Source organism: Macaca fascicularis, chromosome 13 (assembly GCF_037993035.2).
Source record: "Macaca fascicularis isolate 582-1 chromosome 13, T2T-MFA8v1.1".
In the NCBI taxonomy this organism is placed as follows: domain Eukaryota; kingdom Metazoa; phylum Chordata; class Mammalia; order Primates; family Cercopithecidae; genus Macaca; species Macaca fascicularis.
Window position 1 is genome coordinate 47,451,714 of NC_088387.1, and position 26,860 is coordinate 47,478,573.

Here is a 26,860-nt window from a genome sequence, read left to right on the forward strand (position 1 = left end):
CCCATGGTTTCTGACATAGAAGGTCTAGGATGGGGACTGAAAAATTGCATTTCTTTCTTTTTTTTTTTTTGAGAGGAGTTTTGCTCGTTACCCAGGCTGGAGTGCAATGGCGCGATCTTGGCTCACCGCAACCTCCACCTCCCGGGTTCAAGTGATTCTCCTGCCTCAGCCTCCCGAGTAGCTGGGATTACTAGCTACTTGACACGTGACACTACGCCTGGTTAATTTTGTATTTTTAGTAGAGGAGACATTTCTCCATGTTGGTCAGGCTGGTCTCAAACTCCTGACCTGATCCACCCGTCTTGGCCTCCCAAGTAATCTCCCTGTAATCTCCCCTGCTGGGATTACAGACGTGAGCCACCGTGCCCAGCCTGAGAAATTGCATTTCTAATAAGTTCCTGGATGATGCTGATGCTGCTAGCTTAGAAACCACACTTTGAGAATCACAGTCCCAGAACTATAGATTTTGTGAATTTCAGTACCAATTCACCCATACTCCTCTCTTCCTACTGTGGGAAGCATGACTATGTAGGACAGTTGCAGACAAAAACTGGTTTATTTAGCACCCACTATGTACCAGGCACTTGGGAGGTATTTTCTCACACTTTCGCTTTCCATCCTCACAATATCTCTTATGAGGTAGGGACTACCCTCATTTTTATAGACGAGGGAACTGAGGCTTAGATGTTGACAGACCCGTCCAAGGTGACTCAGTTGGTAATGGTAGACTTCATCCTGCTACACAGTATTTAAGGGGCCTAAACCATAAACAAGTTTTTAAAATTTGCGAAAGTCACACATAAAGGAGATGTTTCAATACCTCCTCTCTCCAGGTATGAACAGTATTGAGCAAGACCCATAGGGCAGCAATAATCATTTATCCTGATGAATGGTTCCTCTGTGAAAGGCAAGGGGCTTGGGGGAGAGCTAAAGCCTCCTGCAGACCCACATTTAAATGAGCTGACAGTCCCAGTAGGACTACGGAGGAACCAGCTAGGGGAAGCTGCCAGGATCTTAGTGGTGAAATTAAAAGGAGATCATGATTCTTACACAGGAAGTGGTGAATTCAGTTGACCCTTGGAAAAACTGAATAAATTAACATGGGGAAAGGCTAATTACAATGCCCAATGGTGGGGTAGAGAAATAGAGTGGCCAAGGTTGTAGCAGCCTGGGCACCTGCTGAGGCCCCATTCAGCAGGAGAGCCACCAGTCAGGAGCGTGGACATGTATGGCCCTACCAGCTCTAAGCAGGAGCTGGTAAGAGACTTCCCAAATGCAACCCTTGGTGAATATTCTAGCAGTGAGAGGAGGTGAGCACCAGACCACTGAACAAGAGAGGTCAGAGTCATACACAGCTATCTGGACAGGAAATGGCATGAGGAGCTGTGAGCAATCTGGGGGCTGTGGCTAGAAAAACAGGGCATGAGCTGGGGCTGGGAAGAGGTGAGCATCTATTAAGCTGAAAGGTGGGACTCAAGACCCCTCAGCATTGTGACCCTGTTCCTGCACACCAAGCTCTAGTTGGTGAATGAGGCCCCCAGGACCAAGAGGAAGAGCAAGGCCCAGATGCTTTCTCACTGTCTCTGTTATAGCCTAAAAACCTGAACTTTCCTATAGTTCCCTTCTTGAGCCTTGTTGGGTTTTATTTTTCCTTACTGCCCCCAGAAGAAGCCTTCTGCTTGAGAACCAAAGGATGTTTCAATGGATGTGGGGCTCCTTTCTCTCATCAGAAACTTCCCCATGGCAAGAGGAATGACTGCTAGGGACATCATTAACTATGGATCTAGAGAATAAGGTCTCAAAATATGCAGTGAAGTGTCACCACACTATGTCCCCCGCCATGGGATGTATATAGGGACTGGTACCCCCTCATCTGGCCTGAGGTAGATGCTGGAGCCCAAGTCCCAGGATGTCCCAGCCCTTTGAGGAATCCTGGGGCTGGAGAGGATGGGGCCTTCTACTCTGAGTCTGGGAGAGGGGCTGGCTGGGGTGGCTTCGGTGACACGGAGGATAATGCAAGAGTGGACACAGGCCAGGGGACCTCGGAGCAGTGCTTCGAGGGCACCTGAGGGAAGGTAGGCCTGAGGCTCCCAGCTCAGCATGGGGAAGTGGCTGGAGGGTCCCAGGTGACAGAGGTGGTACACAGATTCCTCTTCGCTGACCCTGCTGAGAAGGGAGAGAGAAGGGCACCAGATCCTTCTTCTAAGCAGGACAGCCCATGCCTCTCATTCCACCCATCCTTCCCCACCCCCTCCTTAGCCACCTGAGGCTTGGTATTGCAATCCCAGCCAATTCTCCCCGATACCCGCCTCAGCATGACAGTGGGCCTGGCCCCCTTACCAGTGTGAGTTGGAGAAGGCAAGAGCGGAGCTCTCGGGCTGCATCAGGCTGGGACCCACCTTTCAGAGTCTCCTGAAACACAGCAGCTGCCTCTCTGAAGCGCTTTGGTCCCAGAGGGATCAGAAAGAAAAGATTAGGTGTCAGGGTGTCAAGGAGCTTAAAAGTACCTTTTCCAAAACTGGCCCCTGCTCCTAGTACCACACCATTGTGACATTTTGGTACTAGAAGCTTATCTAGAAAGTCAACATAGACCCTCTCCCCACTCCATCCCACCCAAATCTCTCCTGTTTCCAGTCCCAGACCTATTACCTGTAGTCCCATCAAGGCCTTGCCCAGGCGGAAGAGGCCCCGGGGCCAGCCAGGCAGTAGGGTAAGGGCCACTTGGGCATCAGCCAGGGCCCACACTGGCTGACCCAGCCGCTCATGGCAGAAGGAACGATTTCCAAATAACCTGATAAAGACAGAAGGTGGCCAAATGTCTGAGTCCTCAACACTGCCCTGCCCTGGCCAAGCCCCCACCTACCGGTGGTCCTGGGGGTTGAGCTTCAAGGCCTGGGTGAAGAGGACCACGGCCTCATGGTAGAAACCATTTTGAGCAAAGCTGGTACCCAACTCTGGAAAGGAAAGAGGGTGAGAAGGTTCAGAAGGGGCTACCCCAGGGAAGGCAGGGTAAGGAGGGAGAGAGAAAGGATCTCACTTGCCAGTTCCTGGCTCCGTTGTAAGGCAGCTGCCAGCAGTCCCGGAGATGCCTGGGGATAGGGTGCAAAGTCAAGCAGGCCTTGAGGTCTCAGCCTCCCCAAATCCTTCTCCTTTGTTTAAACAGATAACACTATAATTAGTATTACCCAACTCATGTAATCCTCATGACAGCCGTACAAGATGGTATCAGCCCTATCTTCCTAGAGAGGAAACCACCCGGGGTCATGGTGACAGTGACAGGGCCTGACTCCACGTCTCTTGACCCTAGGGCCAGAGAACTCCCACTGGACCCTGCGTCAGTCCTTAGATCCTGTGCCTCCCCAGCAGATCCTTGTGCCCCTTCCACGGTTCCAGCTGAAAAAGGTTCTTCAGCCACCTCACCTGTGCCTTTGGACTCTGCTGGGGCCTCTCCTTTCTTGAAGGGCTCTCTTCCTTTTGACCCATCTTCTGGAGGGGCAGGCCCCTGCCTTGGGGCTCCTGATTCAGTCCCTTCTCTCTGCGGGCACTGAGGGGCCAATCGCCAACCTTGCGCAAAGCCAGAGACACAAAAGTGCTAGACAGATCCAGTGAGTCCTGTGAACAAAATGGAAAGTTAGGGAGGGGGTGGGGATAAAGTACATTCTGGAGGAAGAGGAGGAAAATGAGCAAAGACCAAGAAGAGGCCGGGCGCGGTGGCTCAAGCCTGTAATCCCAGCACTTTGGGAGGCCGAGATGGGCGGATCACGAGGTCAGGAGATCGAGACCATCCTGGCTAACACGGTGAAACCCCGTCTCTACTAAAAATACAAAAAACTAGCCGGGCGAGGTGGCGGGCGCCTGTAGTCCCAGCTACTCCGGAGGCTGAGGCAGGAGAATGGCGTGAACCCGGGAGGCGGAGCTTGCAGTGAGCCGAGATCTGGCCACTGCACTCCAGCCTGGGCGGCAGAGCGAGACTCCGTCTCAAAAAAAAAAAAAAAAAAAAAAAAAAAAAAGACCAAGAAGAGAAAAAAGGGGTTCTTACCTCTTCTTCACCACACTGTCCCTGAACTGGGTTTCCAGGGCTGGATGGGGGGCTCTCATCCCCATCTGAGATAGCGCTGGCCTGGAAGAAAGGTGGACAGGTACACAGCTGGGATCACCTGGAGCTGTCTGCTTTCTTGGCCCTCACCTTCCTGGCACTTGGTGCTCTTAGTACCGGCCGTAGATACTCACCTTGGGCTCCCCACAGTACTGCTCCAAACGCTCCTGTCGCTTTCGTTCCTTTTGACGCTGCAATAGTAATGGTAATAATGATGTATTTTGAATACTTACTGTATGTCATCTGTTGGGCTAAGATTTCTCATTCCATCTTTGCAGCTCTATGAGACAGGCATCGTTATTATCCTCATTTTGCAGGTAAAAAAGCAGACAAGAGAGGCACCAGCCAGAGGCCTCATGTAAGGAGGCAGATTCCTACCTAGGCAGCACAGTAGGATTCCAGAACCACTGCACCAGATAGCCTGTGAGAGACCCCCCAGTCCCCGGGCCCCTTGTGTCCTCCTGGCAAGACAGTCCACTGCAGGCCATCTTGAGCTCTCTCCTGTTCCCACAAACCTTCCTCTTTCCCTCTCCCAAATCGCTTTGGCTCCCCTGCACCCTCCAGCTATGCTCTAGCCACCTTCTTCTTAAGTCGCTTCTTCTCTGCTTTCTGTTTCATGCGCTCCTCCTCAGCCACCAGCTCCTCAGCCAGGCGGTTGGCTTCCTGAAGGACGAAGGGCAGGTGACAGAAAAAGGGAGAAACAGGGAAATGGAGAGCAAACATGAAAGGGGGCAGGCAGTGCAGAAGGATCTTGAAAGGTACCAATTAGGGGAGAATATAGGGATGGGAATACGGGGATTGAAAGAACCCCCGGGGACGGCAAAGTCCTCTCCTGAGAATCTCACCTCTTCTGTCACCAGGAGCTTCTGGGGCATGGCCACCTGAAGCAGGCTGTCTGAGACACTGGGGAAGGTGGCAGAGGCAGAAGGGCTTTGAGGGCAGGGCTCAGACTCTTGGGGAGGATACAGGAAGGACTTGCGGAGACCACAGTAGGTGCCCAGTCCCTCAGCCCCCTTGCCCCCGTCACTCTGTCGAGTTGATTTCCCTTCATCATCCAAGTGGCCCAGGAGGTAATCTGTCAGGAGGGAGAAACAGACAGGAAAGAAAGAACATGAGACAGGGGTGCATCTGAGGGTCAGCCCTCCCAGGGTACCAGCCTCGATCCCTGGGCCCAGCCCCTGCACTCCCCACCATGGTGCCACAGCTGCAGCCGCCCGCTGCTCCCATCCACATGGATCCGGTGCAGGCCCTGGGGATCACTCTCCACAAGCCGTCGAAGAAAATCCACTATGTCCTGGGAGGGGGAGGGGAGGGGAGGCTGGTGTTGGGGGCAGTTCCTGGAGAGAGCGAGGGCTTCGCTGGCTTGATCTCTCCACCACGGCAGCCACCAACCAGCCATCCAGCCCAAGACTCTCACTGGCTCTGACCTCTCCCTCCTCAGCACCACAAAATCTGCTGCCCCCGGCTTTTGTAGTGAATCACTTCCCCTTGCTGCTCTCCTGCCTTCCCAAGGGTTGAGTATGGTATTCAGCCTAGCCTTCTCCACCATCCAGGATCTTCTCTCCTCAACCTGAGTTAGCCACACTGAAGCCCCTGGAATGAAGCTCTCTCACCTGCTCTTCAGCTAGGCCCCCTGTCATATCTGCAGTATGAACAGCCCCACATAACCCACCCTGAGGTTAGCTCACACCTAAACAAGTACAGCAGCTCCTGGCTGGCTGCTCCTCTGAACCTCATCTGTTTCTCCACAAAGCTAAGCTCTGAGAAATTACTTCCCTACTCAGGGACATCCAATAATCCCCCACTGCCAAGGCCATAGGCAGCGTTGAACCCAGTTCCCAGCCTAGGATTCAGAGCCTTCCAAAAGGCTCCCAGACTGACTTTTCTAGCCCTCCTTTTAATCCTCCCCTGCTTCACTGCTGTCCTCCCTCTCACCACCAGGCTCCCTCCAGCCTTGGGGCCTTCCCCCAGCTGCTCTCCAATCCCTACTAACTCTGAGCTTCTTTCTCACCACATCGTGCCTTACCTGCAAGGTCCAGTTCAAATTCTATCTCCCTTCAAACCTTCCCAGACCCTTTCATCTCCAATTATCTCTGCCCCCTCCAACTAATCTGCACCCACGTGGTCTGTGTTACACAATTTAGAACCTTGTTATTGATTGCTTTCTATTGCTCTCCTCATTGGCCAGGCAGCATGGAATTGCAAAGGGCATTGTGCTGGAGTGGAGCCACTTGCATCTGAGGTTATTTTTTCTTTTGAGGCGGAGTCTTGCTCTGTCACCCAGGCTGGAGTGCAATGGCACAATCTCAGCTCACTGCAACCTCTGCCTCCCGTGTTCAAGCAATTCTCCTGCTTCACCCTCCCAAGTAGCTGGGATTACAGACACGTGCCACAATGCCATTTGTATTTTTAGTAGAGATGGGGTTTCACCACATTGGCCAGGTTTCTTGAACTCGACCTCAAGTGACCCACCTGCCTCGGCCTCCCAAAGTGCTGGGATTGCAGGCGTGAGCCACTGTGCCCGGCCAACTATTTTTTGTTTGTTTCTGAGGCAAGGTCTTGCTGTGTTGCCCAGGCTAGACCGAAACACCTAGGCTCAAGTGATCCTCCTGCCTGTGCCTCCTGAGTAGATGGGACTTCAGGTGTGCACCATCATGCCCAGCTTGTCCAAGTTTTCACTCTGCCACTTCCTGGCTGTTTGATTCTGGAGATGTCATGTAACTTCTTTGGACCTCTCCCTCATTCACAAAATAAGGCAAGACTCTTTAAGACCTGGCTCACACATTCTGTGGTTCTGATGAGAGTCATTTCCTCAGGGAGTATAAGCTTCAAAGACAGGAATGATTACATTCCTATTTGCCTAATCAGGCCTAAACAGAGCAGGACTGACTGAGAAGCTTAGAAGTCAATGATCTTTTGGATTTATTGATTTAGAAGCCACAAACTTAGAAACTCCAGCATGCTAAAAAAAAGCTGTAGGCAGGACTTCAGATGATTGAGGTATACTCAATTTTCTAAACAATCTTCGATCCAAGGCTTCCCTCCGAAGACAGTCCTGGCTTAACAGCATCTCCACTTATACTGCTAGGCACCTTCATCAGTCCTATACTTAAATTCAATTTCCTGGTGGGTTTGTTTCACCTTCCTAACTGCAACATAAGCATAAATAATGAGCCAGGTGTGGTGGCGCATGCCTATAGTCCCAGCTACTTGGGAGGCTGAAGTCGAAGGACTGTTTGAGCCCAGGAGTTCAAGACTGCAGTGAACTATGATCATGCCACTGCACTGAAGCCTGGATAACAGAGGGAGACCCTGTCTCGATAAATAAATATGGCTGGGCACGGTGGCGCACGCCTGTAATCCCAGCACTTTGGGAGGCCAAGACGGGTGGATCACTTGAGGTCAAGAGTTTTAGACCAGCCTGGCCAACATGGCAAAACCCCACCTATACTAAAGATACAAAAATGAGCCGGGCATGGGTGGCACATGCCTGTAGTCCCAGCTACTCAGGAGGCTTAGGCATGAGAATTGCTTGAACCTGGGAGGCAGATGTTGCAGTAGCCAAGATCACACCACTGCACACCAGCCTGGGTGAGAGAGCGAGACTCTGTCTCATAAACATAAATAAATAAATAAATAATAAATAAATAAATCAATAAAGCATGCTCTCTGCCCCATGTTAGGCAGCCTCCTCAGGATGTGCCACTCAAATATATACTGTATTTCCTCTCTCTTCCTCCTCAAACCAGTGTAATCATCATTAAAAATAAAAAATAAAAATAAAAAAAAAGCTGGGTGCAGTGGCTCACGCCTGTAATCTCAGCACTTTGGGAGGCTGAGGCGAGTGGATCACTTGAGGTCAGGAGTTTGAGACCAACCTGACCAACATGGTGAAACCCGTCTCTGCTAAAAATACAAAAATCAGCCAGGCGTGGTGGCACGCATCTGTAATCCCAGCTACTTGGGAGGCTGAGGTAGGAGAATTGCTGGAAACTGGGAGGTGGAGGTTGTGGTGAGCCGAGATCGTGCCACTGCACTCCAGCCTGGGCAACAGAGAGAGACTCCGTCTCAAAAAAAACAAACAGGTATTTCCTTGACCTTCTACTACCTGTCCCCAAACCACAGTCTGTGCTACTCTTTGAATTCACTACATGGCCCCTACATATGATCTGGTCCCCCAATATCACTGTGAATCTTCTGCTATCTTGTCACTCTCCTCCAGCCACAGTACTGTCCTTGGAAGTTCCCACAGCACACCAGCTGTGCTCCCATCTTAGGGCTTTGCACTTTACTTTGCCTGGAATGCTCGTTCCCCAGTGAACAGCTCACCCCTTCATCCTTTTTAGATCTCTACGTAAATGTCACTTTCTCAGAGAGGACTTCTCTGACCACTCCTTTTTTTTTTTTTTTGAGGTGGAGTTTTGCCCTTGTTGCCCAGGCTGGAGTGAATGGTATGAACTCAGCTCACCGCAACCTCCGCCTCCAGGGTTCAAGTGATTCTCCTGCCTCAGCCTCCGGAGTAGCTGGGGTTACAGGCATGCACCACCATGCCCAGCTAATTTTGTATTTTTTAGTAGAGACGGGGTTTCTCCATGTTGGTCAGACTGGTCTCGAACTCCTGACCTCAGGTGATCCGCCTGCCTCAGCCTCCCAAAGTGCTGGGATTACAGGCGTGAGCCACCACACTTGGTCTGACCACTCCTTTTAGAAGGAGAAACTTCCCAACTCCACTAGCATTCCCTATCCTCCTTCTTGCTTTTTCTTTGTACTTCTCATATTTAACATACTATGTTGCTTATTTATTTGTTCACTGGCTGCCCTCATTAGATGCTCCTAATTTGTTGAATACAAAGATTTTTGTCTGTTTGGTTTACTGCTATCTCCCAGTACCTACAACAGTGTCCAGTACATAGGTGGTATTCTGTAAGTGTGTGCTGAGTAAACAAAGAGATTGGTGAGGAGGCTATTCCAGTAGAGACATAGCCAGGAACCGTGTGTGAAGAAACATGTGTGACACAGTGAGTGTACATTTTTTTTTGTTTTTTTTTGAGACACATTCTCACCCTGTCGCCAGGCTGGAGTGCAATGGCACAATTTCAACTCACTGCAACCTCTGTCTCCTGGGTTCAAGCGATTCTCTTGTCTCAGCCTCCCGAGTAGCTGGGACTACAGGCACCCACCACCACACTCGGCTAATTTTTTGTATTTTAGTAGAGACGGTGTTTCACCATGTTGGCCAGGATGGTCTCCGTCTCCTGACCTCATGATCCGCCTGCACCAACCTCCCAAAGTGCTGGGATTACAGGTGTGAGCCACCGCGCCTGGCCGTGAGTATGGACTTTATCTTGTCAGTGATAGCAGTGGACTTGATCTGGGGAATGAAACAATCAAATGAAATAGTGTTGAGACAGCCGGGCGCAGTGGCCGGGCGTGGTGGCTCAAGCCTGTAATCCCAGCACTTTGGGAAGTCAAGGCAGGTGGATCACCTGAGGTCTGGAGTTTGAGATCAGCATGACCAACATGGAGAAACGCAGTCTCTACAAAAATACAGAATTATCCAGGCATGGTGGTGCATGCCTGTAATCCCAGCTACTCGGGAGGCTGAGGCAGGAGAATTGCTTGAACCCGGGAGGTGGAGGTTGCGGTGAGCCAAGATTGCACCATTGCACTCCAGCCTGGACAACAAGAGCGAAACTCCGTCTCAAAAAAAAAAAAAAAGAAAAAAGAAAAGAAAAAGAAAAAGAAATACTGCTGAGGGAAGATGAGGCTATGGATGTAATGTTTAGTTCAGGCCAGATACAAGGAGTCTTGATCTAAAGGAGTGGCAGTGAGACCAGGAATGGAAATGAGGGGCTTCTGTCAAGAGACATTTCAGAAGTAGATTTTAGTGGCTGGCACGATGGCTCATGCCTGTAATCCCAGCACTCTGGGAGGCCGAGACGGGTGGATCACAAGGTCAGGAGTTTGAGACCAGCCTGGCCAATATGGTGAAACCCCTCTCTACTAAAAATACAAAAATTAGCTGGGCGTGGTGGGAGGCGTCTGTCATCTCAGCTACTCAGTAGGCTGAGGCAGGAGAATTGCCTGAATCCGGGAGGTGGAGGTTGCAGTGAGTGGAGATGGAGCCACTGCACTCCAGTCTGGGTGACAGAGTGAGACTCTGTCTCAAAAAAAAAAAAAAGAAAAAAAAAAAAAAAAAGGCCGGGCGTGGTGGCTCACGCCTGTAATCCTAGCACTTTGGGAGGCCAAGGCGGGCGGATCACGAGGTCAAGAGATCGAGACTATGCTGGCCAACATAGTGAAACCCGGTCTCTACTAAAAATACAAAAATTAGCTGGGAGTGGTGGCATGTGCCTGTAGTCCCAGCTACTCAGGAGGCTGAGGCAGAAGAATTGCTTGAACCAGGGAGGTGGAGGTTGCAGTGAGCCAAGGTCACACCACTGCACTCCAGCCTGGGTGACAGAGTAAGACTCCATCTCAAAAAAACCAAAAAACAAAAAAACCCTGTTGCCTACTGAGAACATCCAAATCCCTGTGCTAAGTCAAAGCCTTTCAAACTATCTGCTGCCTTCTCTCCCGCCCCATCTTTTACTGTTCCAACCAAATTCTCCACTCTGGTCTCACTTTAGTAAAGTTCTCTCAACTTTTCCTTGTTTTACTGTCTTTGCTCACACCGTCCCCTCCATCTATAAAAAAAAAATTTTTTCTTTTTTTTGAGATGGAGTCTCCCTCTGTTGCTCAGGCTGGAGTGCAGTGGTGTGATCTCAGCTCACTGCAACCTCTGCCTCCCAGGTTCAAGCGATCCTCCTGCCTCAGCCACCCGAGGGGCTGGGATTACAGGTGCACACCACCACACCCAACTAGTTTTTTGTATTTTTGGTAGAGATGGGGTTTCACCATGTTGGCCGGGATGGTCTCAAACCACGGACCTCAAGTGATCCTCCCGCCTAAGCCTCCCAAAGTGCTGGGATTACAGGTGTGAGTCACTGGGCCTGGCTTTTTAAAAATTTTTTTAGACAGAGTCTCACTGTTCCCCAGGCTGGAGTGCAGTGGCATGATCATGGTTCACTGCAACCTCGACCTCTCGCGCTCCAGATATCCCCCACCCACCATGCGGCTAAATTTTTAAAAAACATTTTTGTAGAGATGGGGTCTCACTATGTTGCCCAGGCTGGTCTCGAACTCGTGGGTTCAAGCAATCCTCCCGTCTCAGTCTCCCAACGTGTTGAGATTACACGCACAAGCCACCGCGCCCGGCCTCCATAACATCTTTCCCCAAGGAACTCGTACCCACTCCCTAATCCTCACCTCAGAGGCCCTTGTCTGCTCAATTCTATCCACTTGGAGCATCTGTTACAGCAGGATCATCCTGCTGGTCCCCTGCCTCTCACTTGCCTACGATCCTCAAGGGCATGGCCGGAGACTACAACTCCCCAAAGCCTCCAGGGCCCCGTCTGGCGCTCACCCGTCGCCGGTTTCTGCACAGCTGATTTAAAAGAGGCGTGACCAAAATAAGCAGGACTGGGGGAAACTGGGGGTCGCTTTTACCTCTTCGCCGTAATCCTCTGGACCGAATTCCTTGCAAAGTTTGGGTACAGCAGCGACCTCCAGTGGGCAGCTGGGCCGCAGAGGGCAGTCTACAGGAAAGGAAGGCGGAGCCTCGTCAGCGGGCTTGGGATAGATGGGCTTGAGTCCTCCCTACTCCACCCTCGACTCTCCACCCTCTGCCCTCTGCATAAAATCCTACTCGAAACGTTCAGACCACAGGTGGACCCAAGAGGGGCTGCCTCTGCCCTCCTAGACCCTCTCTGGTCTTGTCATACTGCTCACCTAGCTTGATCCTCTCCACAGCCTTCGGAATCGGCGCCATCGCGTCTACAGTGACTCGGAAGTGAAAGGTAGTCTAGTATTTGATACCAGCCAAAGGGCGGGGTGGGACAGAGAAGGCGGCCATCTTTGTTAGGGGCAGAAGCCTCCCATTACGGAGTACGAGAGGGCCCATGAAGGTCCCCGCGACTCCTGGACTGGAGAAAACGGCTCTTGGAATGGGGCGAAGTCCGAGCTACGATGGGCGTTGGTCCGTGCGGGGAAGTGGGAATCGCTAGGTTCGTTCCGGACCCGCCGCTCATGGCTCAGGCGTCTCGCTCTGGTAGCCTGCCTCCACTTGTTATCGTGCCCCCGCTGAGGGCGCAACCCGGGGGCACTGGGGAGGAGCAGTGGGAGAGAAGGCGAACGGGCGCTCTTCGCGGGGAGGTTCACGGTTGGCCGGGCGGAACTTCTGGAGGGACGCCGTGGTGGCCGACGCCGGCGGGTGTGAGCGAGGACTATGAGGCTGATGCTGCGGCCTGGAGGCGAGGGCCCGCAGGTGGCGGCCCGATCCCTCCCGCGCTGCAGCGTCTCCGGGCCGTGTTGCTGCGGCTGCATCGCGAGCGGGAGCAGCTCCTCCAGGCCCGAAACTGCGCCTGCCACCTACAGGCGGCTGTGCGCCTCATGAAGACCCTGAGTCCTGGCTCGCCATCCGGCGGCCCTAGCCCCTTGCCCCAGTGGTGCCGCGACCTGCAGCTGCCCCCTTCCCAAGGGGCAGTCCTGCGAATCGGCCTTGGGGAGACTCTCGAGCCGTTGCTGCTAGCGCGCCCCATCGGACTAGCCGCCCAGTGCCTGGAGGCTGTCATTGAGATGCAGCTTCGCGCTCTCGGCCGGGAGCCTGCCAGCCCAGGCCTGTCATCCCAACTTGCCGAACTTCTCCTGGTACTTCCCGCCTATCACACGCTACAGGGAAAAACCTTGAGCCACGTCCCGGGGGCTGCACGTCCTTTCCCCACGTCCCGTGTGCTCCGCCTCTTGACGGGGGAGCGGGGTTGCCAGGTGGCAAGTCGGCTGGACGAGGCGCTCCGGGGATCGGGATTGAGAGACCAGCTCCGCAGGCGGTGCCATGAGGAGCGAGATCTGCTACCAGGGCTGCTGGGCCTGGTAGGGGGCGTGGCGGGTTCAGCCAGCTGTGGACTACGGCTTGGAGGGGCTGGAGCCTTGTGGAGCCAATATTGGACCCTGCTGTGGGCAGCCTGTGCTCAGAGTCTGGACCTAAATCTGGGACCCTGGAGGGACCTCAGGGCAACAGCGCAACAGCTGAGTCAGGCACTGGGTCAGGGTGAGTGATGGGCTTGGGTGGGCGTTTGGGAAGGCTGGGGTCTCTTCCCCCTGGCAAACTCACTCACCTTCCATCCTGAAGGCAAAGGCAGGCCCTTTAGAATGAACATCCCTGGGTTCAGACTATATCTTCTGAACTTTCAAGGCGAAGTCTTGCTTTCCACCCCAGTCCTGAGTCTTGGAGGAAGCATGCCTTCTTCCCTCATCATTGAGTGGGCAGGGGTTGTGGAAAGTGAGACCTTGTTTTCAGGCTCCAGAGTCATTTCTCCCACTAGCATCCCTGCCTCAGGAGTGTGAGAAGGAGCTGGCTTCTTTGTGTCACAGCTTACTTCATCAGTCGCTTATCTGGAACTGGGACCAAGGTGAGAAGGAAGGGGCCCTGGGGGTGACATAAATCCCAGGTTACCGCTTCCCCACCACACTATAGTCTCTCATCCTCAGGTTTCTGCCAGGCCTTGGGATCAGCTCTTGGGGGTCAGAGCAGCCTTCCCACATCCTCTCGCACTGCTGAACTTTTGCAGCAGCTCTTTCCTCCTCTCTTGGATGCCCTTCGAGAGCCCAGGTTACGACTGATTTTCTGCCAGCCTGCAGGTGAGACAAGGGGCTGGGTCTGGGGAGACAAAGCACTTGAGGATATCTCTTTTCTTTGTTCTGAAGTCTGCCTCTTCCCAAAGGTACTCCATGACCCCTAAGATACTCACTTTACTGCTCAAATCCCCAGATCCTGCGCCTGTCGCCCTAGGTCTCTGTACCCTGCAGACCACCTTGCTTTGGTTCCTGGGCAGAGCTCAGCAGTACTTGGCAGCATGGGACCCAGCTTCCTTCCTGCTCCTGATCCAAAAGGACTTACCTGTGAGTGGCTGGGGAGTAGGGAGGGGAGCAGCCTGAGCTAGGCTGAGCCCTCACTTCCTGTTTCCACCCAAAGCCTCTATTGCATGAGGCAGAAGCTTTGTCTAGCCTGGCCTCAGAGGAAAGCTTAGCTCTGGAAGTGGAGCAGCAGCTGGGCCTGGAGATCCAGAAGCTGACTGCACAGATCCAGGTGAGAACAGGGGCCTTAACAGTGGCAGTTTAAGACCCTGTGTTCTGTGCCAAGTATCAGGGGTGGGAAGAGTAGAGCATCTCAGTAACTTGGAATCTCCTTGGAGTCTCTGCTAAATTTATCTTTTTTTGCTCTGTTCATTTTTTATTTTTTGTTCTCTTTAACTTTTTTTTTTTCTCTCTGAGACAGGGTATCACTTTGTCACCCAGGCTGGAGTGCAGTGGCACAATCTCAGCTCACTGCAGCCTCTACCTCCTGGGCTCAAACGGTCCTCCCACCTCAGCCTCCCTAGTAGCTGAGACTACAGGCTTGTGCCACCACACCTGGCTAACTTTTGTATTTTTTTTGGTAGAGATAGGGTTTCACTATGTTGCCCAATCTGGTCTTGGACCCCTGAGCTCAAGTGATCCACCTACCTTGGTCTCCCAAAGCGCTGGGATTACAGGCATGTGCCACCATGCCTGGCCCCTTTAACATTTTACTATGGAAAATTTCAAACATGTACAAATGTAGAGAGAGGTATATAATGGACTCCCATATGTCTATCACCAAGCATTTAACAATTATCAACTCATGGTCAATTTCATCTGTGTATCCCCCATCCTCTCCCCAGTAATGCCAGACTCTCGTTTTGTGATGGCACCAGCGGATCATTGCCTTGATTCATTATTTCATTAGAGGTTGTAAAGGGGTAACATTTCAATTCTCATCATTCCTACTTCATTTATGAGTTGGATTACTCCTATGAAGAAAAACTTGCCTTCATTAATGATTTGGTTACTCTTAGGTATATTTTAAAGAGAAAATTCAGGATACATGATTGCATCTTTCCCTTTACTTACCAGTTATCGGCACATTTCTCCTCTCTTAAAAGTTTAATTTGTATTTTTATTAATGCTTTGGGAGGCCAAGGCAAGAGGATTGCTTGAGGCCAGGAGTTTGAGACCACCAGGGGCAACATAGCGAGACCACCCTAAGCAACACAGACCCCCGTCTCTACAAAAATTAAAAAATTTAGCTGAGCATGGTGGCTGCGCCTGTAGTCCCAGCTACTTGGGAGGCTGAGGCAAGAGGATCGTTTGAGCCCAGGAGGCCGAGGCTGCAGTAAGCTATGATAGCCACTGCATTTCAGCCAGCCTAGGCAATACAGTGAGAGATCCTGTCTCAAAAAATAAAATAATGCATGTCTATAGTTTAAAAAGTGAAATAGAATATTATTTTATAAAACTAATGAAAAAATAGCACTTTGTTTGCCCTCACCCACCTCTGATTTCTGTTTCACAGTAGTAACCTTCATCCATGTTTGCCTGTTTCTCCTAACATTTTCTTATATACTTATGAATAAAGCCATTATACTTTCTCTTCCCCATTTTGTACATTTATCTGTTCCTATGTCGAAGATGTCTGGTTTTTGTTTCCCTGCTCAGTTTTCTCCTCTTTGCCCTGAATAGGGGCATGGCTGTAGGGTTCAGTCCTTAACTCTCTGCTTTTCTCTCTGTAGTCCTGCTTACCCACAGTGTCTTGGGTCCCAGAGTTTTTTTTTTTTTTTCTAAGACAGGGTCTCACTGTCACCCAGGCTGAAGTGCAGTTATGTGATCTTGGCTCACTGCAACCTCCACCTCCTGGGCTCAAGCAATCCTCCCACCTCAGCCTCCTGAGTAGCTGGGACCACAGATGCAAGCCACAATGCCTAGCTACATTTTTTTTTTTTTTTTTTGAGAAGGAGTCTCACTCTTGTCACCCAGGCTGGAGTGCAGTGGCATGATCACCACTCACTGCAATCTTCACCTCTTGGGTTCAAGTGATTCTCCTGCCTCAGCCTCCTGAGTGGCTGGGATTACAGGCGCCCACCACCACACCCGGCTAATTTTTGTATTTTTAGTAGAGATGGGTTTCACCATGTTGGCCAAGCTGGTCTCGAACCCCTGGCCTCAGGTGATCCACCCGCCTCAGCCTCCCAAAGTGCTGGGATTATAGGTGTGAGCCACCCTGCCTGGCCAATGCCCAGCTACTTAAATTTTTTTTTTTTTTTTTTTTTTTTGTAGAGACAAGGTTTTGCCGTGTTGCCCAGGCTGGTCTTGAACTCTTTTTAAAAATATTTTTTTAAAACTTTTTTGGGAGGCCGAGGTGGGTGGATCGCCTGAGGTCAGGAGTTTAAGACCAGCCTGACCAACATGGTGAAACCCCGTCTCTATTAAAAATACAAAAAAGTACTGCTATGGTGGTGGGGGCCTGTAATCCCAGCTACTCGGGAGGTTGAGGCAGGAGAATCGCCTGAACCCAGGAGGAAGAGGTTGCAGTGAACTGAGATAGCGCCATTGCACTCCAGCCTGGGCAACAAGAACAAAAACTCTGTCTCAAAGAAAACAAAAAACGAAACTTTTTTGGCCAGGTGCAGTGGCTCACACCTGTAATCCCAGGACTTTGGGAAGCCGAAGCAGGCAGATCATCTGAGGTTAGGAGATCAAGACCGGCGTGGCCAACATGGTGAAACCTGTCTCTTCTAAAAATACAAAAATTAGCTGGACATTGTGATGCACGCCCGTAACCCCAGCTACTTCGGAAGCTGAGGCAGGAGAATCACTTGAATCTGGGAGGTGGAGGTTGCAGTGAGCTGAGAGCATGCCATTGCACTCCAGCCTGGGCAACAGAGTGTATATATACATTTATATATATATGTGTATATATATATTTGTTTTAATTAAAAGTTTGGGCCGGGCACGGTGGCTCAAGCCTGTAATCCCAGCACTTTGGGAGGCCGAGACGGGCAGATCACGAGGTCAGGAGATCGAGAGCATCGTGGCTAACACGGTGAAACCCCGTCTCTACTAAAAAAAATACAAAAAACTAGCCAGGCGAGGTAGCGGGCGCCCGTAGTCCCAGCTACTCGGGAGGCTGAGGCAGGAGAATGGTGTAAAACCGGGAGGCGGAGCTTGCAGTGAGCCGAGATCACGCCACTGCACTCCAGCCTGGGTGACAGAGCAAGACTCTGTCTCAAAAAAAAAGTTTGGCTCGTGACACAGCCTCAGGAGATCCTGAAAACATGTGCCCTGTTCTTGAACTCTTGAGCTCAAAGCAATCCACCTCCTTGGCCTCCCAAAGTGCTGGGATTACAGGCATGAGCCACCGCGCCCAGCCTGGCTCCCAGAGTTCTAGTCAAACATCTGCATTTGCCTGTTGGGCATTTCTACCTCAATTTACTGCTATCTACTTAAACTCAACATGCCCCAGAGCTGGTTTATCATGAGTACTGCACACAGTGACGGTCATAGAGCCCTGAGGAAGGAAGGCTATAGTGGGCATGTGGTTTACAGAAGGCTCCATACATGGCCTACTGCTGGAGATGGTGGCTGGGAAGCCTCGGAGGAGTGGCTGGGGTTACTGGAAGTGGGCAGTTTGTCGATCCTTGGGGGAGTAGCAGAGAGGTGGTCTTACCAGAGCAGAGGTTCCTTTTGTGGGTATGTTCACCGGGGTTGGGTGTGTGGGTAAAGTAGTAAGCAATTTGGCATCAAATTGTGGAGGGCATGAACACCAGCCCCAAGAATTTGGGCTTTACCTCATGAGTGATGGGGTGACATTGTAAGAGCAGAAGGGCAGTAATCCCAGCATTTTGGGAGGCCGAGATGGGCGGATCATTTGAGATGAGGAGTTTGTGACCAGCCTGGCCAACATGGTGAAACCCCATCTCTACTAAAAATGCAAAAATTAGCCGGGCGTGGTGACGGGTGCCTGTAATCCCAGCTGCTCAAGAGGCTGAGGCATGAGAAGCAGTTGAACCTGGGAGGCAGAGGTTGCAGCGAGCTGAGATTGCACAACTGCACTCCAGCTTGGGCAACAAGAGTGAAACTCCGTCTCAATAAAAAAAGAGGCATTATGAGTTTTCTCCCTGTTTGGACTGTAAGATCCCAGTGGTTCGGGGAGAGACTGTCACATACTCTGCACCTTGTATTCCCTTGGTGTTGAGTACAGAGGCTCCTAACAAAAGTCCATTGACAAAAGGGTAATTTCCTTGACATAAATAAGGAAAGAGAAGGGGGTTTGCATTTACTGGAGAAGAGAGGAAGATTTTGGATTTAGACAGGTTGTCAGATGTGCCAGGAGCCATATGGACTCCACTCCATGTCTGCCCCCCACCCAGGTCTATCCTGTCTTCAGGCTCCCTGGTATCTACCATTTCTTTACAGAGCAGCTGCCATTAACCACATTTATTGGGGTTCCTCTCCCTCAAGATGGGCTGTAGAGCAGAAACCAGCTTTATTGCTGTGTTCTTTCCCTCCAAAAACAATCTATCAAACCAAAGAAACAAAACCAGCATATAGGCCTTTTCTTGCTGTATTGCTCTGGAGTGGGCTGTCAAGAATAATAATATATAATAATAATGCCCTTCAATGTAAGGACATTCCAAAACTTCCTGAGTCTCAGAACGTTCAAATAGTCATTGCTTCTGGTCTACACACAGTTATTGTCTTCCTTTTGTAGGTGATAACCAAAAGATCATTGTAGGCTGGGTGTAGTGGCTAACATCTGTAATCCCAGCACTTTGGGAGGCAGAGGCAGGCAGATCACCTGAGATCAGGAGTTCAAGACCAGCCTGACCAACATGGCAAAACCTTGTCTCTACTAAAAATACAAAAATTAGCTGGGTGTGGTGGTGCACTCCTGTAGTACCACCTACTTGGGAGCCTGAGGCAGGAGAATCACTTGAACCTGGGAGGCAGAGGTTGCAATGAGCCGAGATCACGCCACTGCACTCCAGTCTGGGTGACAGAGCAAGACTCTGTCTCAAAAATAAAAGGTCATTGTAATTCCCCTTTCTTCCCTCAACCTCTGGCCCATTGCAGATCATACAATCCCTCTCTCTGGCATGTACTATGTGTGTGTGTTGTGGGGGTGGGGGCAGGGTATGTCTTTTTCCTGAAAGCTCCTGTATAATAAAATTAACCTCAAGGATTTTCCATGTTTTGAACCAAGCTGGGGAGAGCAAGGTAATCCTAGGACAATTGTTCATAATTTGGGTCCAGACCTCTTGGAAAACCCAATGACAACTATGGCATTGCTCCTCAAAAAATGGCCAGGCATACACAACTCTGCAACAATTCTGGGGTTTTATGGATGTCAAGTTGGACATAGAGCTCCTTAGATATACAGGATCATCATAATTTGACAAGCCCCTTTTACTTTTTCCCTATCCCTACAGCTCCTGCCTGAAGAGTCACTAAGTCTCTTTTCTCAAGAATGTCATAAACAAGCCATGCAAGGTTTCAAGCTCTACATGCCACGGGGTCGGTACTGGCGGCTTCATCTCTGTCCTGGTAACTCCTCATCCCAGCTTCTCCTTCCAGGGTTCCAAGAGGGTAATAGTGTCTCAGCCCTGCCAAATCCCAATTCCCCTCCACTGTCTCCATCCTTGTCCTCAGCTTCTGTTCCCTTCCCTGCTGAAATCCTACCCTCTTCTCCCAAACACTCCATTTAGGGGTTCAGTGGATCTCCACAGCCTTATATTCTGTCTTCTCTACTCCAGAACTTCCCAGTGCTCCTAGTGAGTATGCTGGTTTAGTGGTCCGTACCGTACTGGAGCCTGTGTTACAAGGATTGCAAGGGTTGCCACCCCAAGCCCAGGCCCCTGCCCTTGGTCAGGCACTGACAGCCATCGTGGGTGCCTGGCTCGACCACATTCTTACCCATGGGATTCGGTTCAGGTCAGGAGTAAAGGCGGAAGTGGCAGGGGGTGAATGGAACAGGGAAAAGGAAGGGGATAAGTGGGAGAGGCAGGAGGGTCAAGTGGCCATACTGTACCTCTGCCTTCAGCCTGCAGGGAGCGCTGCAGCTCAGACAAGACTTTGGAGTGGTCAGGGAGTTGCTGGAAGAGGAGCAGTGGAGCCTGACCCCTGATCTCCGCCAGACGCTGCTTATGCTCAGCATCTTCCAGCAGCTGGATGGAGCCCTGCTGTGTCTGTTGCAGCAGCCCTTGCCCAAGTCTCAAGTCCACAGGAGGCCCCCCTGTTGCTGTGAGTCACTCCCCTTCGCTCACCGCTTTGTGTGTCCCAAACCCCATTCTCACCATTGATCTGGCTTCAGTATATCCCCACCAGCCACCTGCCTTCTGCTTCTGCCTTACCAGGTGCTTGTCAGGAGGTCCAGACCACGGAATTGCCCAGCAGCTGCCTCAATAGCCTGGAGAGCTTGGAGCCCCCTCTCCAGCCTGGAACATCTCCAGCCCAGACAGCTCAGCTGCAAAACACACTAGAGGGAGGGGGACCTAGCCCAGAGGGCTACCTAGTGGGAAATCAGCAGGCCTGGCTTGCCCTCAGGCAACACCAGCGACCCCGTTGGCACCTGCCATTTTTTTCCTGCCTGCGAACTAGTCCTGAATCCTAAGGAGCCTGGGACCAGGAGCCAGAAAGTTAAGAGCTCCCCATCTCTAGCTGGAAAAATCCAGACATTTGGAATTACATATTAAGGAAGCCTAGAACTGGAAGCTTGGAGGAAAGCATACTGGAGAATAAGCTACAAAGAGCCTGGGCTTAAGAATCCAAGATTAGGGGCTGGGCACAGTGGCTCACACCTGTAATCCCAGCACTTTGGGAGGCCAAGGCAGGCAGATCATGAGGTCAGGAGATCAAGACCATCCTGGCTAACACAGTGAAACCCAGTCTCCACTAAAAATACAAAAAAGTAGCCGGGTGTGGTGGTGGGCGCCTGTAGTCCCAGCTACTCAGGAGGCTGAGGCAGGACAATGACGTGAACCTGGGAGATGGAGCTTGCAGTGAGCCAAGACTGAGCCACTGCACTCCAGCCTGGGTGACAGAGAGAGACTCCGTCTCAAAAAAAAAAGAAAAAAAAAAGAATCCAAGATTAGGCAGGGCATGGTGGCTCATGCCTGTAATCCCAGCACTTTGGGAGGCTGAGGCAGGTGGATCACCTGAGGTCGGGAATTCGAGACCAGCCTGACCAACGTGGAGAAACCCCGTCTTTACTGAAAATACAAAATTAGCCAGGCGTGGTGGCACAGGCCTGTAATCCCAGCTACTCAGGAGGCTGAGGCAGGAGAATCGCTTGAACCTGGGAGGCAGAGGTTGCGCTGAGCTGAGATTGTGCCATTGCACTCCAGCCTGGGCAACAAGGGTGAAACTCTGTCTCAAAAAAAAAAAAAAAAAAAAAAAAAAAAAAAAAAATCACTCCAGCACCTGGAATCCAGAGTAAAGAGCAAGACCGCAAGACCACAGCCTGGAACCTGAAGGTCAGCACCCTTGGGAGGTTCAGGCCTAGTTCTCCATCACTGAAGACATCTCAGGGATAAAGAGTTCAGTGCTCGGCCGCGCGCCGTGGCTCACGCCTGTAATCCCAGCACTTTGGGAGGCCGATCACGAGGTCCGATCAAGACCATCCTGGCTAACGCGGTGAAACCCCGCCTCTACTAAAAATACAAAAAATTAGCTGGGCGTGGTGGCACACGCCTGTAGTCCCAGCTACTCAGGAGGCTGAGACAGGAGAATCGCTTGAACCCTGGAGGCAGAGATTGCAGTGAGCCGAGATCGCGCCATTGCATTCCAGCCTGGGCAACAAGAGCGAAACTTTGTCTCAAAAAAATGAAAAAGAAAGAAAAAGAAAACAGGCTAGAATGCACTTCAACTTAAGTCCTCGGAGCCAGGCTAATTCATGGGGAACTACAGAGGTGTAATAGGCATTTCTACACCTGGATCAGCCCCAAGGACTGTATTACCCTGTACTGCCCTTCCTATTACTATTTTCAGTCATTTACGAATATTAGGCTGTAGTATTTTCGCGTTGAAGCTTTGGCTATTCAGAGCTCACTGTGTTTAATCTTCAGTTACCTGAATGGTGTTTACCTTCTGGTGTGGATCATCCTGGCTTGTGTTAGTGCTCTCTCTTTGGAAGGAGCCAGGACTTCAGCTCGAGTTAGCCTAGATCTGGCCCAGCAGGGTACAGAAGGGGAAAGGCTGCAGAAAACAGGCGTATATTCGTGCCAAAAGGTTTTTGGCGCCATTTATTTATGGTTTTCACCATTGTATGAGAGGACTATTAATGATAGGTTGTATTTGCTGACCGCCTACTTTAGGCTCCCCCATGCATTGTGCCGAAACCACCTCTCTCCTTCCTGACTTCCTCCGCCTGGGCTCGGGAGCCCTGAGCTGCGGTTCGCAGGCCTACTTGCCTGCCGACGGCCGGAAGTATCTATCCCGCAGAAGCGCAGCCATTCACGGCCTAACGCAATGCGACACTTCCGCCTGCACGAGCTCTTCCGGGGTGGAGGTCACCATGGCAGCTGCGTTGGCTCGGCTTGGTCTGCGGCCTGTCAAGGAGGTTCGGGTTCAGTTCTGCCCCTTCGAGAAAAACGTGGAATCGACGAGGTACGAAGGGGAAGTGGGTAGAAGCGGGAAGTGGTGCGTCTTCCTTCAGCTGGGGCTTTAAGCCCTCAGCCTGGCGCTCACTCTGTTTTTCCACCGTAGGACCTTCCTCCAAGCAGTGAGCAGCGAGAAGGTCCGCTCCACTAATCTCAACTGCTCAGTGATTGCGGACGTGAGGCACGACGGCTCCGATCCCTGCGTGGACGTGCTGTTCGGTGGGCTTGGTGGAGAGACGGGCAGGAGGGGACAGCAAACAGCCCGCGCGCCCCTAAGCCCCAGCACTGCCGTCCCTCCCTATCTGACTCGTTTGTTTCTTCCCCAGGAGACGGGCATCGCCTGATTATGCGCGGCGCTCATCTCACCGCTGTGGAAATGCTCACTGCCTTCGCTTCCCATATCCGGGCCAGGGACGCGGCGGGCAGCGCGGACAAGCCGGGCGCTGATACTAGTCGCTGACAGCGTCAGAGAGACCAACAAGATGATTTTAGCGTGGACTAGGACACTTAACCTAAGAAGAGTTTCACTTAATCATTCAAATCACTATCTGGAGGGCCGCGGAGCGCAAAATAAAATGTAAAACCCTGCTACCACAATGTTTCTGGAACAAGACTAGATCAGGGAGGTGTCTGGATGAACCTGGATTTATTTCACTTTCTTACTATCATCACTTATTGCTTAACCCTTTTGAATTTGGCTTCTGGCTTCTCCTACCACTCACTCAAGGTACTTTTGTTTGTTTGTTTGTTTTTGAGACAGGTCTGTTTCTGTCACTCAGGCTGGAGTGCAGTGGCATAATCATAGCTCACTGTAACCTGGGCTTAGTCGAGCCTCTCGAGTAACTGGGAAGCTGGGACTACAGGCACGTGCCACCAGGTTTAGTTAATTTTTAAGTTTTTTGTAGAGAAGGATTTTCGCTGTTTCCCAGGCTGGTCTTGAAGTTCTGGACTCAAGTGATCCTCCCACCTTGGCCTCCCAAAGTGTTGGGCGTGGGCCACTGTGCCCAGCCCTCTTACTTTTACCAAATCCAGTGTGAAAGAACACTGATAGGCTGAGCACGGTGGCTCACATCTGTAATCGCAGCACTTTAGGAGGCTGAGGCCAGCAGATCACCTGCTTGGAGAAATCCCACCTCTACTAGAAAATACAAAAAAATTATCTGGGTGTGGTGGCACAAGCCTGTAATCCCAGCTACTCGGGAGGCCGAGAGAGGCAAGAGAATCGCTCAAATCCAGGAGGTGGAGGTTGAAGTGAGCTGAGGTCACACCACTGCACTCCAGCCTGGACAACAGAGTGAGACTCTGTCTCAGAACACACACACACACACACACACTGACAGTGTTGTTTTTTCAGCTCTTGTCTTTCTATCCCAGTTCCATCTGTCACTTGTTTTGGGGGGGGGTCTTGTCCTGTTCCATGGGCTGGTCTCTAGCTCTTGGACACAAGTGACCCTCCTGCCTTGGCTTCCCAAAGCCCTGGGATTACAGGCGTGTGCCACCAATGCCTGGCCACATCGACAACTCTTTTGTTTGTTTTTGAGACAGTCTCACTGTCACCCAGGCTGGAGTGCAGTGGTGTGACCTTGTCTCACTGCAGCCTCCGCCTTCCGGGTTCCAGTGATTCTCCTGTTTCAGCCTCCTGGGTGGCTGAGATTACAGGCATGTGCCACCACTCCTGGCTGATTTTTGTATTTTTAGTAGAGATGGGATTTTGCCATGTCAGCCAGGCTGGCCTCAAACTCCTGACCTCAGGTGATCTGCCCCCCTCAGCTTCCCAAAGTGCTGGGATTACAGGCATGAGCCACTGCGCTCGGCCTGCAACTCTTAATTCACGCATTTGTGGAACTTCTCTCCCTCTTGGGTCCTTTTTCTTTAGAACTACACAGGTGTTCTACCTTCATTCTTTTTCTCTATTTTTTTCTGGGGCATCTCATCCTCTTACACAACTTGAATTACACCTTCTGGGGTTAAACTGTTTCTTTTGGTTCTAATCCCAACTTCTGTGCATAGTCAGGTTACCTGCTACCAATTCCCTCCAAATCCCACCAACTATCTTTGTCTAAAATAGAATTGATAATCTTACATACACATATACTTGCCTCTCTTCCCTGACTTACCCATTCCTTTTTAAAAACAGGCACTTCATCTACTCAGCCACCTGGGCTGGAAACCACAGTGTTCTCTAGTTCTGCTCCTTTCTGTCTCTGCATATCTGGTCACTCAGTTCAGAATATTCTGTCTTTTAAAAACGTGCCTGAAAGTCGGGCAAGGTAGCTCATACTTGTAGTCCCACCTACTCAGAAGGCTGAGACAGGAGGATCTTTTGAGCCCAAGAATTCAAGGCTACAGTGAGCTATGGTTGCACCACTGTACTCTAGCCTGGTGACAGAGCAAGATACCGTCTCAAGAAAAAAAAAAAAAAAAAACTTCTGAAATGATCTCTCCATTCCCATTCACTCTATTCATCATTATTGCCTTCTGCTACCCAGTCTATTTCCTAAACATTTTTGCTGCCACTTAATTTTATCATTCCAAAGCATGCGATTGGTTTTATCTCTCAGTACTCCCTGTTTAAGAAAACAGTGCCGGCTGGGTGCAGTGGCTCACGCCTGTAATCCCAGCACTCTGGGAGACCAAGGTGGGTGGATCATGAGGCCAGGAGTTCAAGACCAGCCCGGCCAACATGGTGAAATCTCATCTTTATTAAAAATACAAAAATTAGCCAGGCATGGTGGTGGGTGCCTATAATGCCAGCTACTCAGCAGGCTGAGGCAGGAGAATCACTTGAACCCAAGAAGCGGAGGTTACAGTGAGCCAATATTGCACCACTGCACTCCAGCCTGGGCGACAGAGCAAGACTCCATCTCAAAAAGAAAAACGTTCCTAAAGTGTTTTTCATACTTCCTCAACACTCATTAGTGTGGACCATGCAATCAATTTAGGGAGTTCATTCTTTTTTTTTTTTTTTGGAGACAGGGTTTTACTCTTGTTTCCCAGGCTGGAGTGGAATGGCACAATCTCGGCTCACTGCAACCTCCACATCCCAGGTTCAAGCAATTCTCCTGCCTCAACCTTGCAAGTAGCTGGGATAACAGGCATGCACCACCATGCCTAATTTTATATTTTTAGTAGAGACGGGGTTTCTCCATGTTGGTCAGGCTGGTCTCAAACTCCAGGCCTCAGGTGATCTGCCCACCTCGGCCTCCCAAAATGCTGGTATTACAGGCGTGAGCCACCGCACCCAGCCTAAACCATTCTTAAAAAAAAAAAAAAAAAAAAAAAGGTAGGCTGGGTGCGGTGGCTCATGCCTGTAATCCCAGCACTTTGGGAGGCCTTGGCAGGCAGATTGCCTGAGGTTGGGAGTTAGAGACCAGCCTGGCCAATATGATGAAACCCTGTCTCTACTAAAAAGACAAAAAAATTAGCTGGGTGTGGTGGCGGGCACCTGTAATCCCACCTACTCAGGAGGCTGAGACAGGAAAATTGCTTGAACCCAGGAGGTAGAGGCTGCGGTGAGCCAAGATCATGCCACTGCACTCCAGCTCCGGTGATGGAGTGAGACTTTGTCAAAAAAAAAAAAAAGAATAGAATAAAAATTTTCAGACTGAGGCTGAGTTCAGTGGCTCATGCCTGTAATCCCATCACTTTGAGAAGCCGAGGTGGGCAAAATCACCTGAGGTCAGGAGTTCAAGACCAGCCTGACCAATATGGTGAAACCTCATCTGTACTAAAAATACAAAAAATTAGCCAGGCGTGGTGGTTGGCACCTGTAATCCCAGCCACTTGGGAGGCTGAGGCAGAAGAATTGCTTTAACCCGGGAGGTGGAGGTTGCAGTGAGCCGATGGCACCACTGCACTCTAGCCTGGTTGACAAGAACAAGGCTCCATCTCAAAAAAAAAAAAAAAAAAAAAAAAAAAAATCAGACTGCATGGCACTTAGAATAGGAAGTTTAAATAGATTAAGTCATGCTTTGTCACCCAGGCTGGAGTGCGGTGGCACAATTGTAGCTCACTGCAGCCTCCATCTCCTGGGCTCAAGCAGTTCTCTCACCTCAGCCTCCCAAGTAGCTGGGATTGTTCTCCCACCTCAGCCTCCCAAGTAGCTGGGATTACAGGCGTGAGCCACCATGCCTGGCTTAATTTTTTTTTTTTTTTTTTTTTTTTGAGACGGAGTCTGGCTCTGTCGCCCGGGCTAGAGTGCAGTGGCCGGATC

The 26,860-nt window shown here is 50.9% G+C and overlaps 2 protein-coding genes across 37 annotated transcripts; one reads left to right on the forward strand and one right to left on the reverse strand.

The window, feature by feature from the left end:
- Nucleotides 1-537: 537 nt before the first annotated feature.
- Nucleotides 538-11,981, reverse strand: TTC31 (tetratricopeptide repeat domain 31). 14 transcript variants are annotated; one of them, XR_012422142.1, is made up of 13 exons: nucleotides 11,927-11,981; nucleotides 11,645-11,733; nucleotides 5,288-5,390; nucleotides 4,942-5,171; nucleotides 4,676-4,759; nucleotides 4,231-4,287; nucleotides 4,040-4,120; nucleotides 3,421-3,612; nucleotides 3,042-3,089; nucleotides 2,864-2,954; nucleotides 2,650-2,791; nucleotides 2,341-2,442; nucleotides 538-2,166 (listed from the first exon to the last, which is right to left on the reverse strand). XR_012422142.1 is itself a non-coding variant. In XM_045369034.3 (13 exons), the coding sequence occupies exons 1-13, from the start codon at nucleotides 11,964-11,966 to the stop codon at nucleotides 2,096-2,098; spliced, it is 1,275 nt and encodes a 424-aa protein (XP_045224969.2). In that variant the 5' UTR covers nucleotides 11,967-11,981; the 3' UTR covers nucleotides 538-2,095. The 14 variants fall into 14 exon arrangements, 10 of the variants coding, with proteins under 10 accessions (XP_045224969.2, XP_005575580.3, XP_005575579.3 ...); XR_012422141.1 differs by having other exon boundaries at nucleotides 3,042-3,149; XM_045369034.3 differs by having other exon boundaries at nucleotides 2,400-2,442; nucleotides 3,038-3,089.
- A 157-nt stretch (nucleotides 11,982-12,138) lies between these two features.
- CCDC142 (coiled-coil domain containing 142) lies at nucleotides 12,139-23,244 on the forward strand. 23 transcript variants are annotated; one of them, XM_005575514.4, is made up of 11 exons: nucleotides 12,139-13,244; nucleotides 13,519-13,605; nucleotides 13,685-13,834; nucleotides 13,965-14,095; nucleotides 14,169-14,282; nucleotides 19,480-19,594; nucleotides 19,804-19,981; nucleotides 20,091-20,290; nucleotides 22,363-22,654; nucleotides 22,754-22,866; nucleotides 22,974-23,244. In XM_005575514.4, the coding sequence occupies exons 1-11, from the start codon at nucleotides 12,164-12,166 to the stop codon at nucleotides 23,105-23,107; spliced, it is 2,595 nt and encodes an 864-aa protein (XP_005575571.3). In that variant the 5' UTR covers nucleotides 12,139-12,163; the 3' UTR covers nucleotides 23,108-23,244. The 23 variants fall into 23 exon arrangements, 12 of the variants coding, with proteins under 12 accessions (XP_005575571.3, XP_015288997.3, XP_005575572.3 ...); XM_015433511.3 differs by having other exon boundaries at nucleotides 13,986-14,095; XM_005575515.4 differs by lacking the exon at nucleotides 22,754-22,866.
- The last annotated feature ends 3,616 nt before the right edge of the window (nucleotides 23,245-26,860 follow it).